Source organism: Babylonia areolata, chromosome 1 (genome assembly GCF_041734735.1).
Source record: "Babylonia areolata isolate BAREFJ2019XMU chromosome 1, ASM4173473v1, whole genome shotgun sequence".
Classification (NCBI taxonomy): domain Eukaryota; kingdom Metazoa; phylum Mollusca; class Gastropoda; order Neogastropoda; family Buccinidae; genus Babylonia; species Babylonia areolata.
Window position 1 is genome coordinate 92,466,827 of NC_134876.1, and position 15,000 is coordinate 92,481,826.

Below are 15,000 nucleotides of genomic sequence, written 5' to 3' on the forward strand. Positions count from 1 at the left end.
ACGACTCGGGAGACGTAGACACACACACAGGCGCGCACACATACACACACTCATAGTGGATTGATGGCCTAGAAGTAACGCGTCCGCATAGGAAGCGAGAGAATGTAAGCGCGCTGGTTCGAATCACGGCTCAGCCGCCGATATTTTCTCCCCCTCCACTAGACCCTGAGTGATGCTCTGGACGCTAGTCATTCGGATGAGACGATAAGCTGAGGTCCCGTGTGCAGCATGCACTTAGCGCACGTAAAAGAACCCACGGCAACAAAAGGGTTGTTCCTGACAAAATCCTGTAGGAAAAAATACAAAAAAATGGATGGCGCTCTAGTGTAGCGGCGCTCTCTCCCTGGGCACAGCAACCCGAATTTCACACAGAGAAATCTGTTGTGATAAAAAGAATTACAAATACAACACACACACACACACACACACACACACACACACACACACACACACACACACACACACACACACAATGATACGAGTTCATACAGTTCAGATGTCATCGGCGCTCATATTTTCCTTTTGTTATTGTCAAACAAATCAAAAACAAACAGCTCTAGTGACACCTATACTGGCTGGATATGCAGGTTTTACACTGTTGATTATCATGGCCACACACTTGTATGTATTCAAATAATATATTTTTGCAATGATTCTCCAGTTGGTATAAAGATACGTTAGTTTACGAGCCGTCTCAAGGGTTAACTCTATGTTTTATATGTGAATATAATATAACCTGTTTGCATGTTTCAGCTCTGTCTTTCACACAAGACATGTGTATTTCATGTGTTCCAATTAAACGATTTGTTTAACTCACTCAGTACGGCCAGTCCTCTCTTCTCTTCTACACAGACCCCTCGGATGTCCAGTGGGTGTCTGAATGACCCAACCTTTAGCTTCCGTCGTCAGAAGTGTGGTATTCTTTGTCAACATTCACGTCTTCAGTATAAGAGCCTTCCGCTTGCAATATTTTGATGATAGTAATTGGGGTGAAACGCTGTTAACGTCGTCTCTTTCGCCGTTTGTATGGAAAGAGTTAAACTATATAAAAACAATAAATCAGACTCTCTTTTTTTTTAAGGCGTCACTTCAGTCACACTGTCGTTGTTGTTGATATGGTGGTGTTGCCACGTCAGTCATTGTGTTACTTATCACCGTCATCAAAACTATGGTCACTATCGCTGCAAGTAGTGCATCCACTGATGCTGCTGCTGCTGTTGGAACAACCAGTACTGCAGTATTCCTACTGCTGCTTCGGTGAGGGGTACAAACACTTTTTGTTGATGAATTCCGTCCTCGATGTCGTTATAATAGTGTATAGTTGTCATTACGGTCAAGGTCATCTTCAAGTCAGTCACCTTGATAACTGTTGTCATGTGTTGTAACTGGGCTAATATCGCTGTTACTATTTTGTGCAGCAACAACTACTACCCCCAGCATCACTGCAACTGTTACTGCTACTGTTAGATAAAGATACACACACACACACACACACAGAGAGAGAGAGAGAGAGAGAGAGAGAGAATGACAGAGGCAGACAATAGCAATACCGAATTCATGTTAACAAATTTCTCTTTCAACAACCCCTCCCTCCCTTCCTCTCTCTCTCTCTCTCTCTCTCTCTCTCTGTCTCTCTCACTCACTCATTCACTCCTTCCCTTTCCTCTCTCCATCTCTCCTTTTCTCTCGTCTTCCCTTTCACCCCTTTCCTCACCCCTCATGAAACTACCTCCCACCCTGCATTCCCACCCATTCCAACTCCCCTGAAACCGTTACTTAACCCTGCCCCCCCCCCCCCATCCCCCCGCCAAAAAAAGTGCCTTTCAATCGCTTCATTACCAACCTGAGAAAGGTCCCCACCCCCCCAGTCGGCCACGAATTCTAATAAATACAGCGGTCGTTACTAGCCCTGTCGTTTGAGCTAACAAGCTCGCCATGCAGGAAGGCTCTTGTGCCTGACTGCATTTGTATTTGTATTTCATTTTATCACAGCAGATTTCTCTGTGTATAATTCGGGCTGCTCTCCTCAGGGAGAGCACGTCGCTACACTGCAGCGCCACCCTTTTTTTTCTTTTCTTTTTTTTGGTATTTTTTCCTGTGTGCAGTTTTATTTGTATTTCCAGGAACAACCCTTTTGTTGCCGTGGGTTCTTTTACGTGCGCTAAATACATGCTGCACACGGGACCTCGGTTTATCGTCTCATCCGAATGACTAGCGTCCAGACCACCACTCAGGGTCTAGTGGAGGGGAAGAAACTATCGGCGGCTGAGCCGTGATTCAAACCAGCGCGCTCATATCCTCTCGCTTCCAAGGCGGACGCGTTACCTCTACGCCATCACTCCACATGTGTGAACTGTCTTACCCATCTTTGGAGCGCAGCTGGTCGGCTCTTCATCCGGCTTCAGCTGGACCTGGGAGGCGTCCACCACTCCCGATCCCGCTTCCTCCTCCTCCTCCTCTTCCTCCTCTTTGGGCTTCTTGCAGGCCCAGGCCATAACCATGGCGAGCACGATGATCTGAAGAGAAAATGTCAACAGTTCCAGTTTCAAGTTTCAAGCAGACGTTAATTAAAGCGTGCGTACGAAATACCCCATCTGCTTTAAAAAAAACAATTTTTTTTAAGACCAGACACCGACGTATTGTCGGATGTGTGAATAAAAACAGTTCTTCTTCAAGTTACGAACGAGGAGAACCAATGCACACGGTAGTTTCCGCAAATGCGTATCCTAGCGGTCATGACGCTGGTCATGCTTTGTGGAGATGTTAACACCTTACATGGAATATTGCGCATGTTAAACGTAAAAACCGTCATCATCATTATCGTAATATTCAAATGATGAAATAAAAGCCAAGGCATATAATAATAATAAAATCAAACCAGCCGCCGTGGCGAAGTGGTTAGCGTCGCGGACTGACGGCTGGGAGGACGCGGGTTCGAATCCCAGCGGAGGTGGGTTTTTCGGCCCGTGGCCGGCTCCTACCCAGAGTTGAGTGTGCTGTGGGCTTAAATGGGGAGACTGGGGCCACACAGTCGAGTGTCATCCAGGATGCGTCTTTGGGTGTGTTGCTCTAACTACCTGACCAACACTGCAAGTGTCTGTATCTCTCGTACCTGGTTAACGCCGAGATATCATTATGACAGGAAACGTAGAGTGCAGCCTTGTCACGCAGTCCCAAACCAAAATGGACCTCCATAGCAACATCATCATCGTCATCGTCATCCTCCTTCTTCTTCATCATCAGTATAAACAAAACAATTTCAAAGTCTGTGGCCTTTCATGCCCTACTCTCATGGTGACCTCAGTTTCGATACCCCTCCACTTCCGTGCTTGGGGTGAGTCCTGTCAATGTCTTCAGTGTCGGCAGATTCATGAGGGGCTGTTGTTTGAGGGACGTGGTGGCGGTCTCCACTCTGGGGGGGACTCTCACTCAGTCTGGCTCCGCGACTAAGCCATTACTGTCGTTAGTATGGGGCTTAGTAGGTGGTGTCCTAAGTACGTTAAATCAGAACAGGCACCACTGAACACCACCGAAGTGACTCAGCAGCAGTGCAGGGTCTCCTCTGGTGTGTGGCCTCCTAGCGACCTAACATCAATGGCTCCCTGCGCACTGCCGACGCTGGAACTGTGACGGACGAACCCGGGTGTGGCCGTGTATGGAGGGATCTAAATGAGCGGCGTGGGAGTAATGCCACTGAAACGGTGAAGATGATGGGGCAAAAAAAAAAAAAATAATAATAAAATAATAAAATCAAGACTAGAATCAGAATGAAATAGAAATCGATACAGACGTGCACGAGCGAGACAGAAATGAATTCCGTGACCGTGAGAGAGGCAGAAACATTTAAACGTCATTGGCCATGGCATCCTTATGACAAGTGCGTCAACATAGTTTTGTTGCGTAACAAAGATTATGTTATAGGAATTGATATCATAAAAGCAAATATTGAAACAAAACAAAAAGAAATATTATTTCCTTGAAGATAAAAAAATGGTAGCAGCCATTGCTATTGCTGTGTGTTATTGCTGATGCCAAAACGTATGAATTTATGTTGTTGCCCCTTGTCAAAAGACCTTTCTTGGCAATGACAATAACTAATTTCAATGGCCAGTGTCCAGTGTGTGTGTGTGTGTGTGATATTATGGTTTTTTTGTGTTGTGTGTTTGATGTAGTTTCCCTGTTTGATGAGCGCTAGATAATAAGCTGATTGTGCTTATTCTCTCTTTTTTTCCCTTAATAAAAAGGTTCACTCTCTCTATCTGTCTGTCTCTCTGTCTCTTCTCTCTCTCTCTCTCTCTCTCTCTCTCACACACACACACACACACACACACACACACACGTTCGCTCTCTCCCTCTCCAGTGAGCAAACTTTGTCAGCCTCCTTCCCGTGAACATGAGTAAAGATTGATTCACCACCCTGAAATTTCCCACTTGGTCAGCTGGATCCCAAACTATGCGATCTGATTTTTTAATCTCTACCGCCCCACCCCACCCCCCACCCCCCCTTTTTTTTCTTTGAGTTCAAATGCAAGACAAAAGCCAATCAGCGCTGTATCGAAGGGGAGCAAAATACAAGTGGGGCAATTTAACTAGTTGGCGTTCAATTTCTCTGCACGCTGGGAAAATTATGTCAAAAACGAATAAAAACTAGGATTGGGGTACGTAGTGGGTGGGACGTGGGGGGCGGGGGCCGTGGGGGGGGGGGGGGGGTTCAAGATTATTGTGCAAAGACTTTCAAGAGCTAAATACCAAAAACAAAATCCACATTTCGTCCTTTTTTTTTGTCACAGGTAATATTCAGCTTCACTGCGTTGTCAAACACCACCATGCTTGATTTGTACCCCTTCCTCAAAAAATATGTGTCCGGGACGTTCAGCAAGTTAGCAGCAAAGTAATCAACGCTCGTTAACCCCCAGCGTTGTGTTTGTGGAGTGTAGCTGCTCAGCCAGCCTGGATGGGCTAATGACTGTGTTGAACCCTGCACGTTCTGCCAGTAAAGAACCCGCTTCAAGCTGACTAATTCTTTAACTGCCCACAGATTGGATAACATTGGTGATGCCAGTCAATCAGCACACGTTTCACCTCACAGACTCAACGACTGCTTGCAAAACGGATTCGATTGGTTCAGCTGCATCAGTACGAGCCAATCAGGAAGCGCGTTTCAATGTAGAACGAGGCAGGTTTGGGGTTGTTTTTTGTTTTTTGGGGGGGTTGTTGGGTTTTTTTTTCGTTTTATTTTGTTGTTTTTCTTTGGTTTTTTTCCCAACCGAGCCAATTCGAGCCAATCAGCATACACTTAACACTGATAAACTTTGCTTCTGGAATGGAATCAGTGATTCGATGAAGCTAGTGTGGTGAGATACGAATTCTGGGTGGGTGCTTTCCGCTTTGAAAATGTTCGAAATATGAAAAAAGGAAGAACGAAATAAAGAAAAGGGGGAAAGTATGGCAAATGTCATTTGGGGAAAAAAAAGCGCATCTGCGTGTTGCACGATATTTATTCTTCTGCTCTGTTTGGAGGGAAATATCATTTCAGTGATTTTCTTTTTCTGAGGAAACTTCATATTGAATTGCAGTTTGCTTTCCCCCTCTACTGTGTGTGTGTGTGTGTGTGTGTGTGTGTGTGTGTGCGCGTGTGCGTGTGTGTGTTCCGCTTATGCAACTCACCCATGAAATACCGTTCATGCTTGATTAGGCGAGAAACAGCATGACCCCATTTGATCTACTCACAGTTTCGCACTGATTTCAAACGCTGGATAAAAACCAGTCCGCGTTGTACAATGGTTGAGCAAGAAAGGTCTATGTGACTATTCTTGGGTGAGCCTTTCATTTGTCTGCACCTAAGAGAAAACCCAGTAACAGTCAAAACAACAGGGGAAAAGGTTATAGCGCAAAGACCTTTCACGGTTGTAAAATTGTACTTTTTTTTCTTTCTTTCTTTCTAATTTATTATTTTGGGGTCCTGACAAACAAATATTGCACACCGTTGTTCCGCAACCAAAATGCCTGTGTTTAATTTGTACCGTTATCACAACAGAGCAATATCAGGGACATTCAGCAAATTAACCGCAAGGAAACGAATGCTCGTAAATTCCTTCCCGCTGTCCTTGTAAATGCGGAGCGTTCAGCCTGTGTTGGCTGAAAATGACCCACTGGCCAGCCAATCAAAACAAGCTTCACGACAACTGACTCTTTAAAAAATGGATTCATTGGTTCAACAACGCTGATGCCAGCCAATCAGCACAACTTCCGTGATGATTAAACTGGTGCTCACAAAAACGGACACGACTGGTTCAAAGAGCCAGTGCCAGCCTTACACTTCACCTTGACGAAGTTTGCTTGTGAAATGTAATTAACGGTTTGCTTGGGCCAGTATTATGTATCATGTGGTACAATTTCGAAGCGTGCCTTTTGCTTAAAAAAAAAAAGTTGTCTTTAAAAGTGAAGAATGAAAACAGGGAAGAGAGTCTGTGGAAACGAGTTCTGTAAAATTCATTCCTCTACTCGGTAAGGAGGAAACATATTTTCGAAGGAAGTGTTAAGAGCGGGGTGGGAGGTGTGGGTGAAGAGTACATTTTACGTTCCAGTTTGCTCTCTCTCTCTCTCTCTGTCTCTCTGTCTCTCTGTCTCTGTCTCTCTCTCTCTCTGTCTCTTTGTACATCTGTGCGTGCGTACGCGTACGCGTGTGTGTTGTGCTGGGGGTGTATGTATTTGTGTGTGCCTGTCTGTCTGTGTCTGTGTGTCTGTGGTTGTGTGTCTGTGTGTTTTGCTTTCAAAATTGATAGCATGAATCATATTCCTTTATATAAAAATAATAATTCTCCTAAACTGACAGCAGAACTAAGTTTCCCTGTTATACATGGCATGTGCATATAGTAAGACGAAGAGAGAGAAAGAGAGATATGACAAGTGATGAAATTACAACACACACATAAGCGCGCATACACGCACGCACGCACGCACATACACACACACGCACTCACATACAGACACACGCGCGTACGTACGTACGCACAAACACACACACACACACACACACACACACACACACCGCACACGCGCGCGCAAGATCCTCCTGTGGTCGAAATCAAAGCACTCTGCTTTCTGTGAAGTGTTTTCAGCTTCATCTGCAGTCCAAAGAAGGTTTCCCTGACCCGCTGAACCACAATAAAAAAAATAATGTGATTGGGCCACTCCCGTTGTTCTTTGAAAATTCTAATGTTGGCCAAAACTGATTAACAGAGTCAGCGCAACTTGGAAAAGATAATATAAAAAAGAAGAAAATCTGCGTGTGGAGAGAGCGAGAGAGAGAGAGAGAGAGAGAGAGAGATAGAGAGAGAGGGAGAGAGACAGACGGACAGAGAGACAGAGAGAGACAGAGAGGCACAGAGAGAGAGAGAACTTTAACGAAATCATTTTCTCTGTCGACGCCAATTTTGGCTTGAAGAATTATTTCCACACGTTTCAATCATGACAATGCACAGTGACTATCGGAGAGTGCACAAGAACAATAAGTGTTTCCAGAACTATTATTTTTTTGCCGTTAAACTTTTATTTCTTGTTCACAAAATCTTAGCACTTTTTCCCTTACGAATCGGCAGATTTGTTTCCCTGCATCCCTCTGTATGTATGTCTCCCTTATTGTTTGTCTGTGTGTGGTGAGAGTTAGGGGGGGGGTGTAGGTGTGGGTGTATGCGTGTGCGTACACGTGCGTATGTGTGTATGTATATGCGCGCTTGTGTGTGTGTGTGTGTGTGTGTGTGTGTGTGTGTGTGTGTGTGTGTGTGTGTGTGTTTGCGCGTATTTTGTGTGTGCTTGAGACATAAAAAAACAAGCAACAACAAAAACCGAAGATCCTCTACTTTTGATGTTGTTGTTGCCAATACTGGTAATCACCGCTTTGGTTCTGCCGATAAAAAAAACTCCGATAATTGGTTACCTTCTTTTGTGAACAGGTAAATATGCGGGGCATTAGCCGCGGCGTATTCAACATTCATAACCCACCCACCCACCACCACCACCACCACCACCATGACCACCACCACCACCACCACCACCATGACCACCACCACCTGACCACCACCACCACCACCACCACCATGACCACCACCACCACCACCATGACCACCACCACCACCACCATGACCACCACCACCACCACCATGACCACCACCACCACCATGACCACCACCACCATGACAACCACCACCACCATGACCACCACCACCATGACCACCACCACCACCACCACCATGACCACCACCACCATGACCACCACCACGACCACCACCACCACCACCATGACCATGACCACCACCACCACCACCATGACCACCACCACCACCATGACCACCACCACCACCACCATGACCACCACCATCATGACAACCACCACCACCATGACCACCACCACCACCACCATGACAACCACCACCACCATGACCACCACCACCACCACCATGACCACCACCACCACCATGACAACCACCACCACCACCACCATGACCACCACCCACCACCACTACCACCACCACCACCACCACCCACCACCATGACCACCACCACCATGACCACCACCACCACCACCACCATGACAACCACCACCACCATGACCACCACCACCACCACCATGACCACCACCACCACCACCACCATGACAACCACCACCACCACCCACCACCATGACCACCACCACCACCACCACCGGTCGACCTGGCTGGGTTGATGACGACACTGAAGCCCTGCCAGTCCATCTGGCCATCCACGCACCACATGTCTCATTGCACAAGACATAACTGTGTCCTTTCCTCCTTCCTTCCTTCCTTCCTTCCTTCTTTCATTTCCCCCATCCTTCCTTCATTCCATCCTTTCCCCAACGCCCCCCCCCCCCCCCCCCCTCTTCTTCCTAACCATCCATCCTTCCTTCTTTAATTGCTTCCTTCATTTACTGTCTTTCTACTTTCCTTTTCCCGATTTTTTTTTTTTACTTCCTCCCTTACTTCCTTCTTTCCTCCCCATTTCCCTTCCTTCCTTCATTTACTCAAACAACAGAACCTTCAAACCAACAAACGAAACACCCTTTCTTTGAAAAAAAAAACAAAAACAACATGATATCAAAACATTCCAACACCACCACACCGCCATCACCGGCACCACCCACCTTGATGGGCTGCACCACCATGACAGACTGCCCCACGGACAGAAACAGGGTGGCCAGCCTGGCCAGGGAGTTCTCCCGGCCCCACTCCATGCTGTGGAAAAGGTTGGTTTTTCCTTCTTTCCCCATCCTTTCTTCTTTCCTTCTTTTTTTTATTTTTTAATCTTCCTATCTTCCTTTCCCCTAATCCGTCCCTCTTTCTTCCTTTCCTTCTTGCCTTCTTGCCCCATCCTTCCTTCCTTCTTTCATTCCATCCTTTCCCAAATCTCCTTTTCCTTCTTTCCTTCCTTCCTTCCTTCCTTCATCTCCCTCATCCATCCATCCATCCTTCCTTCTTTCCTTCGTTGCATCCATCCGCCTTCCTTCCTTTCCTCCATCTTTTCTTTATTCATCCCAACTTCCTTCTTTCCTTTCCTTCCTTCCTTCCTCCCTCCTTTTAATCCTTCTTTTTCCTCCTTTACCCCATCCTCCTTTCTCTCCTCCTTCTCCCCACTCTCCCATCCTTTCTCCTATCCTTCGTTCCTTCCTTCCTTTCCACCATACTTCCTTCCTTCCTCATGTCATTGCTTCTTTCCCTTCCTGCCTACCCACCTTCCTTTTCCACGTATTTCTTCCTTTCTCCCTTCCTTCTTTCCTTCATTCCTTCATCCCCATCTTTCCTTCCTCCAGTCCTTCCTACCTACCTTCCTTCAGAGCACCAACAGAACCTTTGAACCAACAAACGAAAAAACGCCCTTACTTTTGGTAAACCATGCTATCAACAACATTCAAACACCACCACCCTCACACCACCACCACCACTGGCACCACCACCACCACCACCACCCACCTTGATGGGCTGCACCACCATGACAGACTGCCCCACGGACAGAAACAGGGCGGCCAGCCAGGCGAGAGACTTCTCCCGGCCCCACTCCATGCTGTAGGAGAACGTGATAAAGGCAGACACCCCGGACATGGCCACCAACAGCAGCCACCCCACGTACACACACCAGTGGGGCAGCATCACACGCCCTCCGCCTTTCTTCTTCGTCTTCTTCTGCTTCTTCTTCTGCTTCTGCTTGTCTTCTTCGGCGTCGTCGTCGTTATCGTCGGTCTTTCCGTCACTGTCCGGAGGGGTCTTCTTGTCTTGGGATGGGGGTGCGGTGATGGTGTTGGATTTCGCTTCTTTGTCTGCAGACGTCGAACAGAATGACTGTGTTAATTGGCTGTAGAGGTCCAACAGAATGACTGTGTTAATTGGCTGTAGAGGTCCAACAGAATGATTGTGTAAATTGGTTGTAGATGTCCAACAGTATGATTGTGTAAACTGGTTGTAGATGTCCAACAGAATGATTGTGTAAATTGGTTGTAGATGTCGAATGATTGTGTTAATTGGTTGTAGATGTCGAACAGAATGATTGTGTTAATTGGCTGTAGATGTCCAAGATAATGATTGTGCTAATTAGTTGTAGATGTCGAACAGAATGATTGTGTTAATTGGCTGTAGTGATCGAACAGAATGATTGTGTTAATTGGTTGTAGATGTCCAACAGAATGATTGTGTAAATTGGTTGTAGATGTCGAACAGAATGATTGTGTTAATTGGCTGTAGATGTCCAACAGAATGATTGTGTAAATTGGTTGTAGATGTCGAATGGTTGTGTTAATTGGCTGTAGATGTCGAACTGAATGATTGTGTTAATTGGCTGTAGATGTCCAAGATAATGATTGTGCAAATTAGTTGTAGATGTCCAACAGAATGATTGTGTTCATTGGCTGTAGTGGTCGTACAGAATGATTGTGTTAATTGGCTGTAGATGTCGAACAGAATGATTGTGTAAATTGGTTGTAGATGTCGAACAGAATGATTGTGTTAATTGGCTGTAGTGATCGAACTGAATGATTGTGTTAATTGGCTGTAGATGTCGAACAGAATGATTGTGTTAATTGGCTGTAGTGATCGAACAGAATGATTGTGTAAATTGGTTGTAGATGTCGAACAGAATGATTGTGTTAATTGGCTGTAGTGATCGAACTGAATGATTGTGTTAATTGGCTGTAGAGGTCGAGCAGAATGATTGGGTTAATTGGTTGTTGAGGTCGAACAGAATGATTGTGCTAATTAGTTGTAGATGTCCAACAGAATGATTGTGTTCATTGGCTGTAGAGGTCGTATAGAATGATTGTGTTAACTGGCTGTAGATGTCGAACTGAATGATTGTGTTAATTGGCTGTAGATGTCCAACAGAATGACTGTGTAAATTGGTTGTAGATGTCCAACAGAATGATTGTGTAAATTGGTTGTAGATGTCCAACAGAATGACTGTGTAAATTGGTTGTAGATGTCCAAGAGAATGACTGTGTAAATTGGTTGTAGATGTCGAATGATTGTGTTAACTGGCTGTAGAGGTCGTACAGAATGATTATGTTAACTGGCTGTAGATGTCGAACTGAATGATTGTGTTAATTGGCTGTAGTGGTCGAACTGAATGATTGTGTTAATTGGCTGTAGTGGTCGAACTGAATGATTGTGTTAATTGGCTGTAGAGGTCGAACAGAATGACTGTGTTAATTGGCTGTAGAGGTCGAACTGAATGACTGTGTTAATTGGCTGTAGAGGTCGAACAGAATGACTGTGTTAACTGGCTGTAGAGGTCGAACAGAATGATTGTGTTAATTGGCTGTAGAGGTCGAACAGAATGATTGTGTAAATTGGTTGTAGATGTCCAACAGAATGATTGTGTAAATTGGTTGTAGATGTCCAACAGAATGATTGTGTAAATTGGTTGTAGATGTCCAAGAGAATGATTGTGTAAATTGGTTGTAGATGTCGAATGATTGTGTTAACTGGCTGTAGAGGTCGTACAGAATGATTATGTTAACTGGCTGTAGATGTCGAACTGAATGATTGTGTTAATTGGCTGTAGTGGTCGAACTGAATGATTGTGTTAATTGGCTGTAGTGGTCGAACTGAATGATTGTGTTAACTGGCTGTAGTGGTCGAACTGAATGATTGGGTTAATTGGCTGTAGTGGTCGAACTGAATGATTGTGTTAATTGGCTGTAGAGGTCGTACAGAATGATTGTGTTAACTGGCTGTAGAGGTCGTACAGAATGATTGTGTTAACTGGCTGTAGATGTCGAACTGAATGATTGTGTTAATTGGTTGTAGATGTCGAATGATTGTGTTAATTGGCTGTAGAGGTCGAACAGAATGATTGGGTTAATTGGTTGTTGAGGTCGAACAGAATGATTGTGCTAATTAGTTGTAGATGTCCAACAGAATGATTGTGTAAAAACTGGCGTAGATGTCCAACAGAATGATTGTGTTAACTGGCTGTAGATGTCGAACTGAATGATTGTGTTAATTGGCTGTAGATGTCCAACAGAATGTTTGTGTAAATTGGTTGTAGATGTCGAACAGAATGATTGTGCTAATTGGCTGTAGTGGTCGAACTGAATGATTGTGTTAATTGGCTGTAGTGGTCGAACTGAATGATTGTGTTAATTGGCTGTAGTGGTCGAACTGAATGATTGTGTTAATTGGCTGTAGTGGTCGATCGGATTGTTTTTGTTTGGGCTATTTGGCTGCAGAGGTCGAAACGAATGTTTGCATTTGCTTTAAACTTGTTTTAAATGCACGTCCATGATTTTGAGGGCCTTCCCCCATATGGACTCAAACAGAAGTGATGATGATAGGGCGTGTACCAGTACATGTTTTTAGTGTGTGTGGGCGGGTGTGTGTGTGTGTGTGTGTGCGTGAGTGAGTGTCTCACACACACACACACATACACACACGTGCGCACGCTTGCACACACACACACACACACACACACACACACACACACACACACACACACACACACACACACACACACAAAGAGAGAGAGAGAACTCGAGCATATACCATCTCGCAACAAAATCCCTCCCCGCCCCCTCGCCCTAGACGCCGCCACTTACCTGAGCCATCACTCGGAGGATCATCCCCAAGTCCCAAAACCTCAGCCGAACTTTTCGCCTTGCTCAGGTCCTCATCCCCAAAGTTCCGAGACACGTCCGGGCACTCCATAACCTGAAAGATCCGGTTCCGGATGGCTCGGATGTCCTCCTCCTCCTCCTCCTCCTCTTCGGTCGTCTTCTTCTTCTTCTGGTTCTTCTTCTTGGAGTCTGCGGCGGACTGGTCCATAAAGGCGAGGTCGGTGCGGTGGGCCTTGGGCCGGGTTCGTCTGAAGATCTGGTCGACGAGCACGTTGAGGGGCAGGATGAGGAGACTGCTGATGAAGCTGACGTACAGCTCCTGGATGGTCACCTTCACCGGGCCCACCTCGATGGCCCCGGACTCCGAGTCTGACAGTGTAATGGGGAAAAGGGGGAAAGGGGGGAAGGGAGAGTGTGTAGTAATGTGTAAATGTGTCAGGTGAGATTTAGAGCTCTGTGTGTGGGGCGGGGGGAGGAGGGTGGTGGTGTGTGTGTGGGGGGGGGGGGGGGGAGGGTACGAAGATGTTGTGTGTGTCTGCCAATTGGAAACGGAAGTGGTGTGTGTGTGTGTGTGTGTGTGTGTGTGTGTGTGTGTGTGTGTGTGTGTGTGTGTGTGTGTCTGTCTGTCTGTCTGTCTATCTGTCTGTCTGTCTGTCTGTCTCTGTCTATCTGTCTGTCTGTGTGTGTGTGTGTGTGTGTGTGTGTGCGTAAATGTGTCAGTTGACAAATGGATGTGAGTGGATGTGATGGTATTCCAAACGTCAATATATATGTTCATTAATAATATCACGATGTGGTTAACTGCTCGGTTTGTTTCATGATTTCATTTGGGGGGGTATCGCTGGGTTAACAATCTCTCTCTCTCTCTCTCTCTCTCTCTCTCTCTCTCTCTCTCTCTCTCTCTCTCTCTCTCACGCACGTACACACACACACACACACACACACACACACACACACACACACGCACGCACGCACGCACGCACACATACACACGGTTCCATCCCCTCTTCTTCCCGCATTTCATCTGCCAGAAGATTTCTGAGGCTTAATCCTTTGCGCTGTGCCAGTGTGACTGGATGAAGCGAGCTCAGATGAAAAACACACATCGTTTCCAGAGACATGTCTCGCCCTATCAGTCTGCGAAACTGCCAATTTCTTAATCACGTCCTCCCAGTTCCATCTAAATGATTGATTACTGGCGTAGAAACAACTTGAGCACAGGGCTGAAACGACAGTTCACATTTCTCTGAAAATGAGCGTTTGATATCCCCTATACAAACACACACACCTGCAAACACACATGCACGCGCGCACGCACAAACACACACGCACACACACACACACACACACACACACACACACACCATACACAAACAAGCACACACCTACTTTAACAAAATAAACTGTTCGAAAGTGCTACCAAAGACATTCATTTGTTGTTTTTTTCTTGTCGTGTATTTTACAATGTGTGCTGTGAGCATAATAAACGTGTGACTTTGCTTTGCCATCTCAAATGAAAGATTACCACCACAGTAACAGTAAAACTATAATATATATATTTTTTTTTAAACAAGGTATGTGCCCCTATGCTGCATTCTAAACCCATTTATGCGTTCTCAACCAACCACCAGACGTGGCTCGACCTCATTTGAACAGGAAGGCTACCACACAAAAAGCCAAACATCCGCCTTATCCCCAGAAGGTCCGGTATCCGCCGCCACTACACATTCTCTATCCCCGCCACCCCCCAACGTGCGAAATACTAACGCTTTCACAACCACTTAGCCCAGCGTAAATAGATAAACAAGATCTATGCCTCTGTCTTCTTCTTCTCCTCCTCCTTCTTCTTCTTCATAATGTAAATACCACAGGTGGATTTGTGC

General features: G+C 45.8%; 1 protein-coding gene across 1 annotated transcript in view; it reads right to left on the reverse strand.

Moving 5' to 3' along the window:
- The window catches only part of LOC143290490 (polycystin-1-like protein 2), a 96,125-nt gene that overhangs the window by 21,165 nt on the left and 59,960 nt on the right, over nucleotides 1–15,000 (reverse strand). Inside the window, exons 30-33 of the mRNA XM_076599991.1 lie at nucleotides 13,311–13,486; nucleotides 13,100–13,211; nucleotides 9,987–10,330; nucleotides 2,363–2,516 (exon numbers count right to left, since the gene is read on the reverse strand). Coding sequence (XP_076456106.1) covers nucleotides 2,363–2,516; nucleotides 9,987–10,330; nucleotides 13,100–13,211; nucleotides 13,311–13,486 — 786 coding nt within the window. The remainder of the gene's footprint in view (nucleotides 1–2,362; nucleotides 2,517–9,986; nucleotides 10,331–13,099; nucleotides 13,212–13,310; nucleotides 13,487–15,000) is intronic.